Source organism: Lampetra planeri, chromosome 25 (assembly GCF_965212315.1).
Source record: "Lampetra planeri chromosome 25, kcLamPlan1.2.h2, whole genome shotgun sequence".
Classification (NCBI taxonomy): Eukaryota; Metazoa; Chordata; class Hyperoartia; order Petromyzontiformes; family Petromyzontidae; genus Lampetra; species Lampetra planeri.
The window spans coordinates 9,243,125-9,262,889 of NC_136131.1; the positions used below are offsets into that span (position 1 = coordinate 9,243,125).

General features: G+C 54.6%; 1 protein-coding gene across 2 annotated transcripts in view; it reads right to left on the minus strand.

Annotated features, from left to right (window-relative positions):
* Nucleotides 1-19,765, minus strand: part of PPP4R4 (protein phosphatase 4 regulatory subunit 4) — a 61,992-nt gene that overhangs the window by 9,311 nt on the left and 32,916 nt on the right. For both annotated transcript variants that reach the window (XM_078606251.1, XM_078606250.1), the window contains 15 exons: nucleotides 16,268-16,370; nucleotides 14,776-14,923; nucleotides 12,617-12,690; nucleotides 11,276-11,382; nucleotides 10,112-10,219; nucleotides 8,980-9,101; nucleotides 8,176-8,298; nucleotides 7,579-7,814; nucleotides 6,675-6,794; nucleotides 5,561-5,638; nucleotides 4,875-4,949; nucleotides 3,192-3,374; nucleotides 2,059-2,164; nucleotides 1,025-1,172; nucleotides 246-390 (listed from right to left, as the gene is read on the minus strand). In XM_078606251.1, the coding sequence (XP_078462377.1) occupies nucleotides 246-390; nucleotides 1,025-1,172; nucleotides 2,059-2,164; nucleotides 3,192-3,374; nucleotides 4,875-4,949; nucleotides 5,561-5,638; nucleotides 6,675-6,794; nucleotides 7,579-7,814; nucleotides 8,176-8,298; nucleotides 8,980-9,101; nucleotides 10,112-10,219; nucleotides 11,276-11,382; nucleotides 12,617-12,690; nucleotides 14,776-14,923; nucleotides 16,268-16,370 (1,876 nt within the window). The remainder of the gene's footprint in view (nucleotides 1-245; nucleotides 391-1,024; nucleotides 1,173-2,058; nucleotides 2,165-3,191; nucleotides 3,375-4,874; nucleotides 4,950-5,560; nucleotides 5,639-6,674; nucleotides 6,795-7,578; nucleotides 7,815-8,175; nucleotides 8,299-8,979; nucleotides 9,102-10,111; nucleotides 10,220-11,275; nucleotides 11,383-12,616; nucleotides 12,691-14,775; nucleotides 14,924-16,267; nucleotides 16,371-19,765) is intronic.

Sequence of the window (19,765 nt, forward strand, 5' to 3'; positions counted from 1 at the left end):
CAAATATACAGGCGACACGCTCAGTATCGAACCCACGACATCCTGTATACCAGGCGAGGGAGTTAACATCTCGCCACCCACCGTGGCCCGTTCATTCGGCTGGCGGAGAGTCCTGGCAACTCGTGGTGTAGCCAGGAAGTGCCCTCCGCTGGGTCACTGCATGGTTTACGATCGTGGCTCATGTCTCACATTTGTCCGAGAATGCTAGGCCATCACCTTGCGACACGACCTCACGTTGGCCTCACCTTGCGCACGGCGGCCAGGGCGTCGGCGTCGCGCTCCTGCGAGAGCGAGCGCCGGATCGCCGCCTCCAGCTGCTGCTGCAGATCGTGGTCCCCAGGCAGGCGGAGCAGGGCCTTGAGGCGCGGCAGCAGCGAGCACAGCCGCATCCTGGGGTTGGGCACAGCGGTTGGGGGTCTTGCATTTTTTGTTGTTGTTGTTGCAAGGAATAAATATGATGAAAAAAGCGCCGATAGCGAGAATAGCACCTATGAAGTGCCGGCCACGGCACACGAGGAGGTGGGTGGCCGGCACCACGCGCAGTAGCCTTAGTCTCCTCAGTGGTGATGTCTACACACCGCACCGGGTACTCATTCGAGGTTGAGTCGACTTAGGTTTGGCCCAGGTGCGGTTCAGATAATTGGCCTTGAGCGGGAATTGAACGCAAGGAATAAAAACGACGATGAAAACGTTTGTTTAACGAGCACCTTGATGCACGCAAGTGCAAATTGGCAGCCTTTTGGATTCGCGCACCCTTGCACGGCGACTGCCTATGAAGCCCGATGGTTTGGGAGTCACACCGTTCCTGCGTAAAGAGCTCTGCCTCGAAATCCGTTGCACGTGCGCGGTAAACATGTAAACCAGGGGTATGCAGCCTCTGTGGTTTTTACTGGACCGCCAGCGCCAGTGGCAGTGTCCAACAGCGCGGTATCAAACGGAGCGGCGCAGCTCGGTACGGCCGTGGTGCCCTCCGTGCCTTGTGCCGTGACAGGCCATGCCGGGCCCTCCAGCCCGCCTGACCCACCTGACGTTGGCCACGGGGTCACAGGTGAGCGCCATGGCGTGCGTGAAGAAGGCGCGCTTCACGAAGGCGCGGGAGAAGTGCTCCATCAGGTACCCGCACGCGTCCAGGAACAGGACACGGCGGCGAAAACTACGCGCCCTGCACAGCTCTGCACGCGCGGATGCACACGCACGCGGACACACACACACACACACGCGGCAGTATGAATTCAGTCAGCACTTTTCATCTTGTGGTCTTGAGGTCCTTGTTCTAGGCCTCCAAGCTCTGGCTTGGCCTCCCACGTGGCTCGGCTCAGGCTTACAAAGATGCTCGAGCGGCTCAGCCGTGGCCTTGCGGCTCAGGCTCAGCTCCTGGAAATCTTGAGCTTTGGCCGGGCACCATGCTCAGAGCTGGCTCAAGTTGAGCGCATGGCTTCTGAGCCACTTGAAACTGAGCCAAGCCTGAGCAGTGACGAAGAATGGAGGGAGGCCTCAGAGTGGTCGGCGACAACCTGTGGAATTTGAGTGAAGTCCGTTGGTTTCATATCGTGGTTCTCTTTATCTTATTCTCCTGTCCTGTACGTTTGTACAGTATGTTGAACTTCTTTTGCACCGTACGTAGCCTCCCGTGCTGATCGGAGGTGCCACCAGCGTCTCGTCGACTGAGGAGGTCAAACATTTAATCCACTCAATCACCCCCTACCCCAAAATACAATTAGGTCGGCCAATCAGCAAACTCTTTAGATAATTATATAGAACCAATTACCATATGTTTGATCTTCCTTCATGCACTGCAGTCTCCAATCATGTTAGTCATCTTAGAAGTTGTCGTTGGCTTCACACTGACCGCTGCGGTCGTCACTAGCCATTGACATAGGCCCTGTCTACAGGGCTGTCCGGCATGAGTTTAAAACTTCCGCGCGCCGCCTGCAACACTCGACAGCCACGCTGCCGCCCCGCTGGCACCGACGGAGCGGGAGAGGGAGGAGCGGGAGAGGGAGGAGCGGGAGAGGGAGGTGGCGGGAGAGGGAGGTGGCGGCGCCACGCTGCACTCACGCGCCACGAGCTTGTCGCACATCTCCTGCCGCTGCTCGTGCCGCCGGTTGTGTCGGATGAGCGTGCACAGCGTCCGCACCGCCGCCTGCTGCACAGGAAGCACTCGCTGCAGGGGGGGGGGAGGGGCGGGGCACGGGGTGGGGGTGTGTGACACCGCGCGGGTTAGGCCCTCATCTATATCACTGCCTTGGTGGGTTCACGTCCACGTTCGGGTGAAGACGCGATCGATAAAAGCGCAGCTCTTCATCGTCAGCCACGCTCTATCCACTGCACTTCTTTTGGAAATGTGGCCCAAGATATGTCGGTTACCTAAACCCCCCAATGAGAGCCCAGTCCTGTAAACATGCCATCATCACGTGCACCCACCATGGATACCGAATGGAGTTTGCTGATAAGGACAAAACATGCTGCTTCTCACGGCGACTATTTTAGCGTTTTGCAATGCCATCACCTTCATCAGCCACGATCATAGCGCTAATGGGCGAAAGCCTGCCCAAGTCTTCACCATCTCCCGCGACACTGCGATGCGTGAATCCATCTGGCTCCACGAGCTCATCTCATCGCTCCATCTCCACGGTGGACGTACACTCGGGTGCTTTGGCTGCGACTCCATCATTGGCCTTGACTGCCACCCATCGTGCTTATAACTCGAGTCAAAAGATTACAAACTCGTTTTTTATATTTTGGCCCCCAAATATGTGAGGTCGATGATTGGTTTCATTCATGAATGCATTCCAAGATGTTCAAATTAATCCGAAAAAGAAACTAACCCTAGATACGAAACTTTAACTTCTTTTTATTTCACATTGGTTCTAAAACATGACGTCACATAAAGTGACGTCACTATCGCGACATCGCCCACCAAAAGTGATGTCACGTGGCATCGGTTAACACCATTCTGATAGCACAAAGACCGTGTTCTTTCGGCACATGTCTATTGAGGGAAAATCGAAAAACCCCCAAAAACTACACAAAGCCGTCCTCATCAAAAACAAAAAAATCCTAGATCTAAATAAAAAAAAAATACAAATTTCATCTCATCGTTCAGTCTCCGCGGGCGGTCGCGCTCCCGGGCCGCACACCCCGCTCTCCGGGTGGAGTGGGCGCGCGGCGCGGGACACACGTACACGTACGTGCGTGTCGATGATGCGGAAGGCCACGGGCACGAACTTGTAGTACAGCTGGTCGCTGGACAGCACGGCGGGGAGACCGGCGAGGCTCGCCACGAGCCGCTCGTGCAGGCGCCACTTGAGCGAAGCACCGGCGCGTGCCTCCGCCGCCAGCAGCGCCGCGATGAGCTCCGACGCCGGCGGAGCCTGCCCGGGACCCGGCAGCCATTAAACCGCCACAGCGTCGGTTAAACCGGTGAAACGTCAGTTAAACCGCCGCAGTGTCGGTTAAACCGGTGAAACGTCAGTTAAACCGCCACAGCGTCGGTTAAACCGGTGAAACGTCAGTTAAACCGCCGCAGCGTCGGTTAAACCGGTGAAACGTCAGTTAAACCGCCGCAGCGTCGGTTAAACCGGTGAAACGTCAGTTAAACCGCCGCAGCATCGGTTAAACCAGTGAAAGGTCAGTTAAACTGCCGCAGCGTCGGTTAAACCGGTGAAACGTCAGTTAAACCGCCGCAGTGTCGGTTAAACCAGTGAAAGGTCAGTTAAACTGCCGCAGCGTCGGTTAAACCGGTGAAACGTCAGTTAAACCGCCGCAGTGTCGGTTAAACCAGTGAAAGGTCAGTTAAACCGCCGCAGCGTCGGTTAAACCGGTGAAACGTCAGTTAAACCGCCGCAGCGTCGGTTAAACCGGTGAAATGTCAGTTAAACCGCCGCAGCGTCGGTTAAACCGGTGAAATGTCAGTTAAACCGCCGCAGCGTCGGTTAAACCGGTGAAATGTCAGTTAAACCGCCGCAGCGTCGGTTAAACCGGTGAAACGTCAGTTAAACCGCCGCAGCGTCGGTTAAACCGGTGAAACGTCAGTTAAACCGCCGCAGCGTCGGTTAAACCGGTGAAACGTCAGTTAAACCGCCGCAGCGTCGGTTAAACCGGTGAAACGTCAGTTAAACCGCCGCAGCGTCGGTTAAACCGGTGAAACGTCAGTTAAACCGCCGCAGCGTCGGTTAAACCGGTGAAACGTCAGTTAAACCGCCGCAGCGTCGGTTAAACCGGTGAAACGTCAGTTAAACCGCCACAGCGTCGGTTAAACCGGTGAAACGTCAGTTAAACCGCCGCAGCGTCGGTTAAACCGGTGAAACGTCAGTTAAACCGCCACAGCGTCGGTTAAACCGGTGAAACGTCAGTTAAACCGCCGCAGCGTCGGTTAAACCGGTGAAACGTCAGTTAAACCACCACAGCGTCGGTTAAACCGGTGAAACGTCAGTTAAACCGCCGCAGCGTCGGTTAAACCGGTGAAACGTCAGTTAAACTGCCGCAGCGTCGGTGAATCCGGTGCAGCGTCGGTATGAGGGAACACATTTTTTTATAACTTGGATGCGAATTTGATATAACGCGATTGAGTGAACAGAACTACGCCGAACGAGTAGGAGTAAGCGGTTGTGCGACTGCCTCGGCGTAGCATCGCACACGGAAGGATGCTGCTGGATGCTTCTAGATGTAACCAACGTGCCTCCAGTCTTTGTTCAGCCTGCGTATGCATCTCACGTGTAATCATGGACCGTGCTTTACCCTGCATTATGTATAATTCATTACAACGCGATTATTATTACCGAGCGTTTTAGGAGAACAGACCGCATATTGCAGCTTCTTTGACGTCTGTAAGTGGCAGAGCGATAGAAGCACGCGCAGAGCCAAGCGCTCACCTTGTTGTCGTGGCTGCCCGTCCGTCGCGCGAGCAGCAGCACCTCCGTCAGGTTGTCCACGAGGGCGTCCAGCACCTGTGGGGGAACCGCAGCGGCCGAGGTCAATGGGCGCGACCCCCGCGCGACCCCCGCGCGACCCCCGCGCGACCCCCGCGCGACCCCCGCGCGACCCCCGCGCGACCCCCGCGCGACCCCCGCGCGACCCCCGCGCGACCCCCGCGCGACCCCCGCACGAGCGCGCTTTGTTATCCAAATGCACGGCGGGCACCTTCCACCTTCTGTATACACGGCAAGTCCCCGCTTAACGCGCCAGTGTTCACGCAACTGTTGCCTTTCATTGTTGTTACTGTACCAGGTAAGGCCCACTGAGCTATGTCGCTCTTTCTCAGAAGCGACCTGGCCACAAATGACAGCTCAGCGAAGTGGCTTATCATCGTGTGGACAATTATAGCAGCCAAATACTCTGATCGCACGTTAATTCTGAATGTGGAGGGAAAAACTGGAGGATCCGGAAGAAAAATCCCAGCGACCATGGGGAGAGAGACATGCAAACTCCAAATACACAGGCATCGTCAGGGTCAGAATGAAACCCACGACCTCCTGCATATCAGGCGAGGGAGTTAACATCTCGCCACAGCAAGGCATACGAAGAGTGGTGTACGCGAGCGTTTCCCCGAGCGACGCACCTGCAAGGACTCGTCCTGCAGCAGTGACAGCAGCTCCTTGTGAATGAGGTGGACTTTGGGGGCCAGAAGCTTCGCCACCTGAAAAATTGAACGGCATCATAACGACAATTCACGATGATGGACAGGGTGCTTCAAAAAAATGTGAACACTTCCGAAAATTTTAAACAATGTGCCTGGAGACCACCTGGAAAAGATTCCAGGCACGTGTTGACAATGATGGTGAACAAGTGGAAACTCTTATCCGTTCTTTTTCCATTAGAAGCGATAGTCCCACGTAAGTGTTAACATTTTTTTGAAGCACCCTGCATATCCATTATTGCACTGCCACAGCGGTGGTAATGGTTGGCCATCACTGGACCTGCAATCCAGAGGTCGCCAGGTCGGCTCGTTCTCCCGACGTGGCAATTTCAACAATGGGGCAACGTTTATAAAATCACCTCCCCCGCCACCTTTGTCCACCCAGCAGTGCAACCGGGTGCAACCACGGTGAGTCGATCGGTCGGCCGGGGTGAGGTGGGGTAAAGAGTGGGCTCTCCCACCGCTTCAAACAAGTCTGGCCGTCATGGAAGAAAGACCACGGGCAAGATGCCCTCCCGAGGGGCTCCCTCGATTGTGAGCCGCTTCTTCCAGCAGCAGTGGTGTAAGCGAGCGATTGCTGCGCCATATTCTCCAGATTAAAAGAGGCACTCCTTTCCCCTGTATTTTAAAGCAAAGGTGCGTGTGTGTGCGTGTGTGCGCGAACAGATTTTGTATAACTTCACTGACACCGGGGCACACGTTTGTGGTGCATCGAACCTTCCGGAGCGGTCTCATAACCGCGGAGAATGCGGTAAAAATGCCACTACTTCTCCGGCACGATTTCCCCCGGAAAACATCGCCCCCAAAACCGTCGCCGCGAGTAACTTTTGCCAAAAAGCGCGGCCAGTCTCCTTGCCACGGTCCCCAAATAAGCTTCCTTGGCCCGTGGCTCCCGCTGAGCGGAGGCCTCTGCATGTGCGCGTGCTCATGAGATGCGTGCTCATGAGACGCGTGCTTATGAGACGCGTGCTCATGAGACGCGTGCACATGAGACGCGTGCTCATGAGACGGGTGCTCATGAGACGGGTGCACTGACCTCGAGGAGGCTGCTGGCCACGGTCGCCCGCACGCCGGCGTCGCGGTCGTGGCACATGGCGGTGAAGGCGGCCCGCAGCCGGCTAGGAAAGTTCTCCGGTTGGGCGAACTGCACCATGGCCTGCACACACACACACACAAAACAAAGATCCCCCCCCGCCCCGCCGTGTAACCTTGAACAGGGTGTCAGGGCGGCTGCTCTTTGCGAGTGGCACCTGTGAAGTCCGCGCACGATACGGCACGAGGGGGTGGGTGGCCAGCGCCACCGCCGGCCGCCTTTGTCTCCCCCCAGTGCTGATGTATAACACACCATGCCCTGTACTCATTTATGGCTGAGTCGACCTACAGGAGGCCCAGGACCGGTGGGAATATTCGCCTCTGTTAATGATCACGAACGGAAACGTAACTCGGGTTTGCCAGGTTCGTAGCGCTGTGCACTGACTTATACGTATGCAAATGAACATTTAATCTCGTTTCTTGAAATCGGTGTTCCGTCATGAGACAATTTATTAATTCGGAACTTTTGCAGAACCGTGCAACCTTCTTCGTGGGACAGCGGTCGATAGAAGCGGCTATCTCAGCGTTCCATCTGGATTCTCTTAAAGTCACCTCTGACCCACACTCTAAGGGATGGATATCAAATGGATATGAGATGGAAACACAGAAATGATAGAGAGACACATACAAAGACACAGAGATGGCGGCAATGACAAAGAGATGCAGACACTAAAAGAGACAATCTAGGTAGACTACATGGGGGGATCTTTGACTTTATCTATGATCGCTTGTATGGGTGCGTAGGTGCGTGGGTGCATGTATGAGTGTGTGGGTGCATGTGCGGGTGCATGCGTGGGTACGTGCGTGCATGCGTGAGTGCGCGGGCGGACGCGTGTGTGCGTACGTACGGGCAGGTTGTACGCGCAATGTCTACGGCACTCCACTTGTCGCGCCGATCGCTCGCCGCTGGCACCCGGCGCCAGCTGCTGCTGCGCCACCCCCATGTAGACATCGGCATCGCGACGCGGCCCCTCCGTGCCGGGGCTGCCACCGTGGCCGTTGCCGTTCTCCATGGCGGCGCCGGCGCGGCTCAGCCGGCAGTAGTGCTCCAGCAACGACCAGCGCTGCTCCTCGCTCAGTGTGGCTGCATTGGTGGCGGAGGTTGGGGGGGGCGGGGGGGAGCCAGAGGGGAGATGGGGGGGGAGAGAGAGGATCTACGACCGGTCTCCTAGCGATCGCGAGCTCAGATCGCGGGAAACGCGCCGCCCTGCTTGACGGTGCGATCAGATCAAACTCATTTGCGGGAAGAATGCTCTACGGTGATGATGATGATGAGGACGATGTTGTGATGACCGTGATAATGGTGCTAATGATGAGGGTGATTTTCGTGATAATAACGATGATGGGGATGAGGACGATTATAATGGTGGTGATGGTGATCGTGATGATCACAATAACAATGCTGAATATGCTGCTGATGATGATGATGCTGCTGATGTTGTTACCGGAGAGGCTGTGGCAAAGGCGGCCGAAGTTGAGGGCGAGGCTGGGCATGGAGTTCTCGTCTCCGGCGAGCGCCCGCTCACAAAACCCCTCGACCAGCGGCACCACCGTGTGCCGGCACGTCGCTACGTCACACACACGTCATCATCAACATCATCATCAACATCGTCAACATCATCATCAATATCGTCAACATCATCATGGTCACCATTGTGTGCCGCACGTCGCTACGTCACACACACGTCATCATCAACATCATCATCAACATCGTCAACATCATCATCAACATCATCAACATCATCATCAACATCATCAACATCGTCAACACCACCGTCATCAACATCCACATCATCATGGTCACCACCGTGTACCGGCACGTCGCTACGTCACCCACACGTCATCATCAACATCGTCAACACCACCGTCATCAACAACATCAACATCATCATGGTCACCATCGTGTGCCAGCATGTTGCAACGTCGCCCACACGTCATCAACATCATCATCAACATCATCAACATCATCAAAATCATCATCAACATCATTAACATCATCATGGTCACCATCGTGTGCCGGCATGTCGCTACATCACCCGCACATCACAACATCATCATTGTCATCAACGTCAAAACATCATTATCATGGGAGGGGGGGGGGGTCCAGGTGGAGTGAAGGGGGGAGGCAGAGCAGTGGAGCTAGAAGGAGGGGTCTAGTGGTTTTAGGGGTCGGGGTGGCTTGAGGAATGGGTGCAGGGTGGTGCAGTGGGGGGAGGGGGGGTGGGTTCACGGGCAGACGCTGCACCCACCAGAGTCCAGCATGGCGATGGCGTTGGTGAGCGTCTCCAGCGCCGCCGTGCGTACCCCCCCCTCCTCGTCCGCCGCCAGCTCCAGCAGCTCCGGCAGCACCGCCACGCGCGTCTGCTCCAGCCTGGTGTCGTCGCACACCCGCGGTTACGCGTGAGCGTGGCGCATCTATGTATGTACGTTGAACTTCCTTCGTACCGTACGTAGCCAGCCGTGCAAGTCAGAGGAGCGGGGGAAGGACAACAAACTAAACACAAAAAAGCACGTGTGCACGCATGCGCGCGTACGAGACCCGTGCATGCGTGTACGAGACCCGTGCATGCGCGCGTACGAGACCCGTGCATGCGTGTACGAGACCCGTGCATGCGCGCGTACGAGACCCGTGCATGCGCGCGTACCAGACCCGTGCATGCGCGCGTACCAGACCCGTGCATGCGTGTGTACGAGAGCCGTGCATGCGCGCGTACCAGACCCGTGCATGCGCGCGTACAAGAGCCGTGCATGCGCGTGTACCAGACCCGTGCATGCGCGCGTACGAGACCCGTGCATGCGCGTGTACCAGACCCGTGCATGCGCGCGTACGAGACCCGTGCATGCGCGCGTACCAGACCCGTGCATGCGCGCGTACAAGAGCCGTGCATGCGCGTGTACCAGACCCGTGCATGCGCGCGTACGAGACCCGTGCATGCGCGCGTACGAGAGCCGTGCATGCGCGCGTACGAGAGCCGTGCATGCGCGCGTACCAGACCCGTGCATGCGCGCGTACAAGAGCCGTGCATGCGCGTGTACCAGACCCGTGCATGCGCGCGTACGAGACCCGTGCATGCGCGCGTACCAGACCCGTGCATGCGCGCGTACGAGAGCCGTGCATGCGCGTGTACCAGACCCGTGCATGCGCGCGTACAAGAGCCGTGCATGCGCGCGTACCAGACCCGTGCATGCGCGTGTACGAGACCCGTGCATGCGCGCGTACGAGACCCGTGCATGCGCGCGTACGAGACCCGTGCATGCGCGCGTACGAGACCCGTGCATGCGCGCGTACGAGACCCGTGCATGCGCGCGTACCAGACCCGTGCATGCGCGCGTACCAGACCCGTGCATGCGCGCGTACAAGAGCCGTGCGTGCGTACGTACCCCAGGCCCCGGGCGACGCTCTCCAGCTGGCGGCACATGGTGGCGCGCACCTCCAGCTCCACGTCCTGGCACAGCGCCCGCACCAGCGGCAGCACCTCCTTGCCGATCCTGCACCGCGTCCATCGCCGGACGGGGGGGGGGGGTGTTAAACGGGCCCAACCGGGCGGCTCTCACGGTGATGGCGATGATGTTGGAAACCGTAAACAAAAAAAATAATGACCACCGCATGTATGTGTGGATGTTGAACTACTTTCTCACCGTACGTAGCCAACCGTGCAAGTCAGAGGTGCATGGGGAGGACAACAAACTAAGCACGAAAAGCAGTTCTAAAGAAACTAGATTTCAATCTAGATTATGATTTAAAGGTGCATATCTCTAGTGGCTTGCTAATATCGGAAGGAAGAGCATTCCAGAGGGCCGCATAAGCGCATCCGAAAGCACGTGATGCAGTGACCGTCTCTGGTCGATGGCGAGCCACAAAGACTCAACACTGCCCAAAGACTCAACACTGCCCAAAGACGCAACACTGCCCATAGACTCAACACTGCCCATAGACTCAACACTGCCCAAAGACCCAACACTGCTCATAGACTCAACACTGCTCATAGACTCAACACTGCTCATAGACTCAACACTGCTCATAGACTCAACACTGCCCATAGACTCAACACTGCCCAAAGACCCAACACTGCTCATAGATTCAACACTGCTCATAGACTCAACACTGCTCATAGACTCAACACTGCCCATAGACTCAACATTGGCCATAGACTCAATACTGCCCATAGACTCAACACTGCCCATAGACTCAACATTGCCCAAAGACCCAACACTGCCCAAAGACCCAACACTGCCCAAAGACCCAACACTGCTCATAGACTCAACACTACCCATAGACTCAACACTGCCCAGGGCCGCAGAAGCGCATCCGAAAGCGGGCGATGCGGGGACCGTCTTTGTTCGATGGTCAGCCAAAAGGCCGCCGCGCACTATGGCCCTTGAAAGGCCAAGTATACAACAACAACAATAACAACAACAACAATAGCGGACGACGTTTCGGGGGGGCCACGACCCTTCCAGTGGCACGTGAACGGAGAGGCCCAAAACCGAACGGGTTGTCGCGACGACGCGCACGATGGCTGCGGGGTCTGCGCCGCCGCTCACGTGTAGGCGTCGAACTTGGTGGCGATCTTGCCGAGGATCTTGCAGCAGACGATCCGCGACGGCACGGCCTGCGACAGCTGCCCCTTGGCGGTGGCGATGCCCAGCACCTTGCGGGAGATCGGCCCAGAGCAGACGTGGGGTTAAAATCGAGTTCACCGTGGCAGAGGTGAAGACAGCAACGAACGTCCATTCTCTATCCGCTGCTCGGCTAGGGCCTTAGCCTGTCGAAAGCGTCGGCTTTCACCATTGCCCTGATTGCGTTTTTGATCTGTTGTCGTCACTATCATCATCATGGTCATTGGCCATGGTCTATCCACTGTTGCGTGAAAGCCTCCCCCATCATCTCCCTTCTTTGCTCCGATTTATACTTCTCATTACGTCGTTAACATCGTTGTCATTATTATCAGCGTGATTAATTTTATGATCATTACCATCATCATCAGCCATGGTCTATCCACTGCTGAGTGAAGGCCTCTCCTTGTTTAAAGTGTCATCTGTCTGCTTTGTGCTGATTAAATGTATTATTATTACCATCATCGCTACTTGTCGGGTATTTATTGGCTGACCAGGCTCAACTATATAAGCCGTGCATACACGTGAGTTGCGTAACGCTCTCCAACGTGTATTTGTCCTCGACGGCATTTTTTAATTACTCCTTTCCCGTTCTGAGACGTCTGCAAGTTGCAGGGTTCACTCTGAATCTCGGAACGCGCAAACGGCTCAGCGTTGATATTATTTAGAAAGGCGTAGCGCCGTTGATCTTAAAGACATTGCACTCACCGTAGCGACACGACCGCACTCTATGATAGCTGGCGCCATAATGTGCCACATGCCCTCCAGCATGGACTTGTGGGAGCCTCGGTATCGATAAAGTTATTTTATTTTAGTTTTTCTCTTACGGTCTCGTTTTGATGATGTACACGTACGTCATCGGAACAGAATCGTAAGAAAAACTGATGACGTACACGTATGTCATCGCACGTCATCGAAACGGAAAAGGGTTAATCATCATGGTAGCGCTCATGGCAGGCACGCAGGGAGCCATACATAGGCCCCGATGAAACCACAGCGCTCGGATAGTAGCTCTACCCAGGAAGGCACACCCCGACCGGCAGGTCGTGGATCCTTTTAGCTCCGGTTCCAGTTCCGGACACCCCTTTTGATGAATGTATCCAGATTCCAATCGGGGTAAAGTCTCATTATTGGATCCCATTTACCAGAGTTATTTTGCCCCCCCCTATTGCAGATGGCCGGATGGACGGACAGACAAGAGCCGATGTGTAACCCCGCTTTCAGCCTCGCGTAAAAAACAACGCCGAACGTCACTTTTTAAAAATTCACCTCTCTCTTCACGAGGTCCTTGGGCATGATCTCGATGGCCGAGAGCAGCGTCTGTAGCCAGGCGTTGGCAACCGCTGCCGGGAAAAAACACACAGACGCCGACGGAACGGATCTACGTCATTCACACAACATCGCGGCCAAAGCACACCGGACGTGTAGCATCCTACGCCAGGCTATTTCCACTGCTGGATGAAGGCCTGCCCCCATGTTGACAAGCAGTTCAAGAAAACGCTGTGCAGCTGTAATCCGGTATGTCGCCGAAAGACGGCATCAGAGACCGATCTGTCAGCGAACCGTAAATATGATTTGACAAGCTGGTCTGAACTAAAGAGATGCCGAGATAACAAGGTAATACCCATATATATACAAATACTGTGTTCTTGGAATTTCTCTCACTTGATACAGCTATCGTGCTGTGACGGTTCCACCTGAAGACGGAAGCTTGTGTTGCCTCCAAAACGTCGTGATTTTTATTTTATTTTTATTTTACTTTTATTAATTAAAATTTTTTACCTACGTGACTTTACCGAAAAAACCTAAGAATATGGTCTGAACGAACCCATCAGTGACAAGTATGTCAGTCTGTTGTCTACAGGGACCATCAACTCACGACACTCATGAAGCCGGCTCAATCACAGTCAAGCGATGGAGCCCGGATTCCCAATTCCGGACCTCAGCGGTGCCAGCTCAACACTCCTGACGTGACCATTATGAAGCCCCCCTCCAAGCCCCCTTGCTCGTCTCATCCCAGGCCAGGATTAGTACTTCCCATCACCCTCGTGCAACCCTGCCACTCTACCCACAGACCGACATCCTAGCCAGGGCTGTAGCTGGACATTTTGGCTGGGGGGCGAGGTGCCATGCGCGTATGTATGTGTGTATGCAGAACTTATTTCGCGCCGTACGTAGCCAAACATGCTAATCGGAGGTGCGGGGGGGGGAAGGACAATAAACTAAACACAAAAATTATGTTGGTCCATGTTAGTTCATGTTGAACCATGTTAGTTGGTCCATGTTGGACCATGCACGTACGTTGAACTTCTTTCGCACCGTACGTAGCCAACCGTGCTAATCAGAGGTGCGGGGGAAGGACAACAAACTAAACACAAAATCCCCCCGCTCCCCCGTCCACCCCCCCCCCGCCCGTGGCTGCTGCTGCTGCACCGTCATCGCCGCCTCCACCACACGCTGGAGCCACCGGCCCCTTCATTCCCCAACAATTTGGCGGCACTTTAAGGACGGCGCTGCCTTCGGGAGGGCCGGCTGGTAAATGTCCACGTGATGACAAGCCACTTCGTCGGGTGTATCATTTGTGGGGCCAGGCCGCTTTTGAAAAAGACAAGCTGTCCCGCTCTTGTGGCGTTCCCTGGTCTGACACCGGTGGTGAGACGAGACCATAAAGAAGGCTGCCATCTCTGGTGTGGACCAATCGGTTTTACGGACATTGCGTAAATATTATTAGAACACGTTTGTTTGCATGTTTTGCCACAAGTACTGTGTGTGGCTCATGCAGACTCGATGCCTTGCAAAACGTATCTGGTGTTTGAACATCTTAAGACCTGTTTCAGTGTCAGGAAGAGTAAACACCGCGACTTTATACCAATAGGTTTTATCCTTTATGGCAATAAAACAGGTGTTAAGATGTTAAAACACCAAACAGAATACATTTTCAAGGAATCCTGTCTGCAATAACCACGCGGTACTTGTGGTAAACACGCAAACAAAAAACATGCTCTGATAATATTTACATTGTCTTTGAAACCGATTGGTCCACACCAGAGGTCCCATACTAATCAATGCCGGATTATCCTAACAGCAAAAATAAAATATGTTACGGGCCCCACACTTTCAAAGGCCCCGCGCTAAATGCTTTCAAGCTATAAATTCCGGTTCACTCATTCTGCACTTGCTCTATTACTATAGTACTATACTGCCTTCAACTTGTATGAACGACTGGGTGTTTCAGGTTAGCGATTTGTCGTAATATCTGGCTGTATAGCATATCAAAAAATACAATTACTTGACTGTGCAAGTTAAAAATGTGTGTTTTAACATATTTTTTTTTTATGGCCCCTTAATAACATCACGCTACAGGCCCCGCACTAGCTTAATGCGCGCCGCCGTTGACGCCGTCGAGGCCCCTGGCGCCAGCTGCCTACCGGGGTCGCGGTGCTCCACGTTCATGAGCACCGCGGGGAGGAATCCCTGCGCGAACACGGCCGGCGTGACGAGGCCCCCGCGCAGCGACGCCAGGAACGACTCCGCCGAGGCCAGCTGCGTCTCGGGCCCAGCAACGTGCAGCACCTCCTGTGTGTGTCCGTGGGGAAGCGGTTAGTACACTGCGCGACGAACCCCGGCGACCCCGAGTTCGATTCCCGCTCACGGCTAACACCAGTGACGATTATCTGAACAGGTCCTGGGCCTCCCCTAGGTCGACTCAGCCTCAAAGAGTACCTGGTGCGGTGTGTAAAAAACATCGCCACTTGAGAGACAAAGGCGGCCGGGCGTGGTGTTGGCCACCCACCCCCACGTGTGCCGTGCCGGCCTTCATAGGCGCTGCTTGCTAACAGCACTTGCCCCAACAGTCTTTAAAGACTATATGGGGGGATCTTTGTCAAACCCAGCGACCATCATCGGTGATGGATATCTGAACCAGCCCTGTGCGCTCCCCTAGGTCGACTGAGGCTTAAATGACTACCAGGTTTGGTGTGCAAATATCGGCATTGGGGAGACAAAGGTGGTCGGGCGTGGTGTTGTGGGTCGTGCCGCTATCAGTCACTGCTCCAATAGTCTACATGACTACATTGGGGTTATTTGCCTGCCGTGGTGTAATGGTTATCACACTGGACTTATGATCAATAGATCGCCAGTTGAAAAATTGGCATGTTTTAGAAACTCCCCCGTTCCCCCCCCCACACCCCGATCGCCCCTCTGCCTTCCCCGAGATGTACACGGGTACACACCACAGCCCTGTCATTGCTTGCACTTGCCACGACGAGCGTGAGCTCTAGGGAGCCCCTCTAGAGGGAGGGTGCTTGGCCTACTCTTCCACGTTGGCCAGATGTTATTGGAGGAGGTGAGAGCACCCACACGCAGTGGGGTACAAAGCCAGATCAAGGCAGACGCAGGCCAGGCGGCTTGGGCAACACGAAGCCTGGCAGCGACAAATCGCGAGGCCACGGTGGTGTCGTCCATCACACAGGTTTGGTCAAACCCTCGCCGCATCGCTCGCCTGATCGTGTCAAACCAGGCGAGACTTTATCTCCCTCTCCCTGGGTTCGATCCCGACCCTGACGCCTGCTGTATATTTGGAGTTTGAATGTCTCTCTCTCTCCCCCGTGGTCACGTAGATTATTCTCCGGCTCCTCTGGTTTTTCCCTACGCATTTAGAATCAGCGTCACGCGTTTAGAGTATTTGGCTGCTATAAATTTCCACACGGGAAGCCACTTCGTTGGCCTATCATTTGTGACAACCAGGTCGCTGTAATCTGGGCCTTCCCTGGTAACATAAAAAAATAAGTTTTAATAGTTTGTTTTGTGTCATCTCCCTGCCCCCCCCCCCATCCTCCCCTCCTCCCCCTTCGTGGTGTTGTTGCTCTCCCGTCCGTGCCTTGGGCCACGCCGGACGCGGCCGGGAGGAGAGACACTCACGCGGACTTTGGGGAGGACTCGCCGGAGCGCTTCGGCTGGACTCCGCTGCAGCAGCTCGGGGAGGCTGCACGCGACGCTGATCCACTGCACATCCTGGCCCGAGCTGAACAGGGGGGGGGGGTGGGGGGCGCACGGGGACACATGGGGGGTGGGGGGTGCGGGGGGTGGTGGGGGAGGATTTACGGTCTTGGGTCAGGTCCTGATATGCTCGAGTGGTCACTTACCTACCGGTACGCTCAATAACCTGCCCGCTCACTCACCTCACAATTCACTTATCGGGTCCACCCGCTCACTCATTCACCCACACAGCCACCCCCTTCAGTCATCCTCTCCCTTTCCCAATCACATACCACTCACTCACTCACATCCCGCCCGCCCGCCCACTTGTGAGTTGAATTTTAATGTGCAATTTTATTGATGGACTGTGTGTTGTCTTGGTGTAGTCTGAGACTGTTTTTGCTGTTGTTCTGGTGCTGCCTTGCCCAAGATTGCATTTGGTGTTGGAAAATAGGCAGGCATTGATGCACTTATGCAGTTTGCACTCATATACTTTATTTATTTTTATTTAGTCACTTTTTTAGCTTTCTTATATTTTGCACGGCTACCGTGTGTGTTGTATTGTTTGTTGTTGTAACGTTCTGACCGACCTCTACTGGACAGCTCATCTGATTAGTCCAGTCAAAATAAAGATTCAGATTCTGTTGTTTTTCTCACGCATCAAACAAATGCACTCAAGCTGCCCACGTTCATTTCTGTCTCCATCACCTTCACAGCCTCTGTCCCTCTCACCTGTTCAAACAAATCCCGGCAATGCTGAGCGAATACATCTCGGCAAAAAAAAAGATTCTGGCACACAATGCCTCGGGCCTGGCAAACAGCGACGCCCGGCAAAGTGGCGCCGACTTCTCAAACACCGGGCCCCTCGCCCCTCGCCGGAGCCGTTGCCGTCTTTCCTCGTTTGCCAATCTTTTTTTTGCTCCATTCAAATGCAAATAAAGCCGTTGGACACTGCGCCGCTCGCGAGGCCCACCAGCCCCCCCCCCCCGTGTTAGGAATTGGAGGGAGCCCTCTTAAACCTCCCCACTCGGTGGCCAAAGTGATTTCCGGCTCACGCGCGTGTGTCTACGTATGTTGAACTTCTTTCGTACCGTGCGTCGCCAAACCGTGCTAATCGGAGGTGTTTAGAGCCCTGACGCTGGTGGTGAGAAATTCCATGATTCGATGGCTGGAGCGAGTTTCATCCATGGGGCAATCGCTTTTGACTTGGTGCGCCGCGGTGGTAAGACGTTAACTCCCTCGCCCGAGTATACGGGAGGTCGTGGGTTCATGGGTTCGATGCCGACTCTGACACCTGCAGTAAATTTGGAATTTGTGGTGTCTCTCTCCCCGTGGTTGCGTGGATTTTTTTCTCCGGGTCCTCCTGTTTTTCCCTCCACATTTAGAATCAACATCACGCGTTCAAAGTTTCGAGCGTTTGGCTGCTGTAAAAAAAATTCCACATGATAAGCCTTACCCGTTAAAATAACAAAAATTGTTTAGACTTCCCGTACAAAAGTTGTGCTCATTGTATCGACGACCACGACGGAGGGCACGATGAGCCGAGCAAACCCCCCACCCGGCCACCCGCCTCAAACCAGAATGCGAGCTCGCAGCCTCACGCTCGCCGTGCCGCCAATGGCGTGTACCCCACAAGCCCTCGCCGCGTTCGTGGCCCGCTTCCACGGCGAGTGGCGGCGCCTCCGTAATTTTCGCTCGCTCGCTCCGCTCCGTAACCCCCTGTCCGCTCCACGGCGGCGGTGGAGACGCTCGGTGACGCTCGGTGGCGCGCGGCGCGTCGTTGCGACAGCTTCTTGACATTTCGATGAGAGGCGACGTAACGCGCCGGGGACTATTTAATAAAAAGAAACGAATAACAACAACATTCCGCGACGGACGTACGGGGGAGGGGAGGGGGCTGACTGATGTTCCCTCCGCGATAAATGAAGGAAGCGCAAACAACAAAACCAACTTCACCTTCTTGGCACTTGCCCAATATTTATATTAAATTACAACCCTCCCCCACCCTGCAAAAAAAAGCCGAGGGCTACGTCGATCACGGGCCAGCGTTTATTTCGTGAAGTCAAGCGTGGCGGAAAAGGCGGCTTTCACTGCCAAGCGTTAAGAATCTCGAGGTCGCACCGACCTTGAGTCATCGAAGTCCAGGAAAGCGCCGTTTTCAATGCATTCTCTGGATGCGCAGCGGATTACCCGGCTGTTGGCGGTAGTGGTGGTGGCGGAGGTCAGTGCGATTCAAAACACCGCTGACCACATTTCGAGCCGAGCGACGTTTAATTCGTCAATCCGTAAAATTCGCGTGTTCGTACCTGTCGACATCCATTCGGATCGTGAACTTGAGATCGCCATGGCAGAGCAAATCGATTCATCGATCAATATCAATTCTTCGGCTCACGATAAATCATGTGCATTAGAATAAATGTGTATATACGTTATACTGTGATGGGTTTCCTTCCGTGAAATCCCTCCAGTAGTTCAGGGGTCAGAGACACTGAGCCGGTACCGCTGAGATCCTGGATTTGTGATTAAACGGGTTCTCAAGTTCCTGGACCAACGTGTGAATCGAGGCTTTGAGAATTCACCTTAAATGCTCGGCAAAAGGCTCCTCAGCGGTGTACGAATGCATTTTGACTTGCAGACGAAGTCGAGTTGTTCGAGGCAAGTGCGGTCATCGTCATCGTCATCATCATCTCCGGCTGGTGCTTGCCCCCTTTGAGGTTCAGAGTGAATCACTGCGAGGCGATTGCGCATTCACCAGAAGCGGTGGAAATTGTTGGTAATAAACGAGGAAGTTAGTGATCGTCGATAATAGATAAGGTGGAACGAAACGGCTTTGGCCATGATGAGATCTTGATCTCGAGCCATCTCGTTGCCGAAAACGCCGGGATCGGAGGTGAAGGAGGACGCGTGCAGTGGCTTGCCCGGAGCTCGTAAACACCGCCGTAAAATCATTGCCCCGCTCTTTAAATCCAGCGGTAAAACAACCTCCTGAAGCGGGGCGAGAGGGCGGTAGCTCTGTTACGGGGCGTTGTTTAAACGGGGAGGTGGATGGGGGCCCATAAAAAAAAATCAGGGAGGGGCGGGGGGCACCGCACAGATCAACGTGAACCAAACTTTGCAACGAACGTGAAAACGCTCAACGGAATGAGCTTGTTGCCTGTCGTGCATTTCACCCCCCACCTCTAATGATTAGCACAGTTGGTTACGTATGGTGCGAAAGAAGTTCAACATACAAACATGCAAATACTGCATGTTCAACACACGTGCATACACATCTACATTAGATCCTCGACTCTACCCCCCTGCCCGTGGTGGAGCCACGGGTTAAACAAAGTTGCTCGTGCAGTAGAGCGACGATGATTATCGATCACTGCATGGGTGCATCAAAAGACCATTGCCGTACAGGACTTCACACGTGGAAAGGTGCAAGAGTGGCGCTATCCG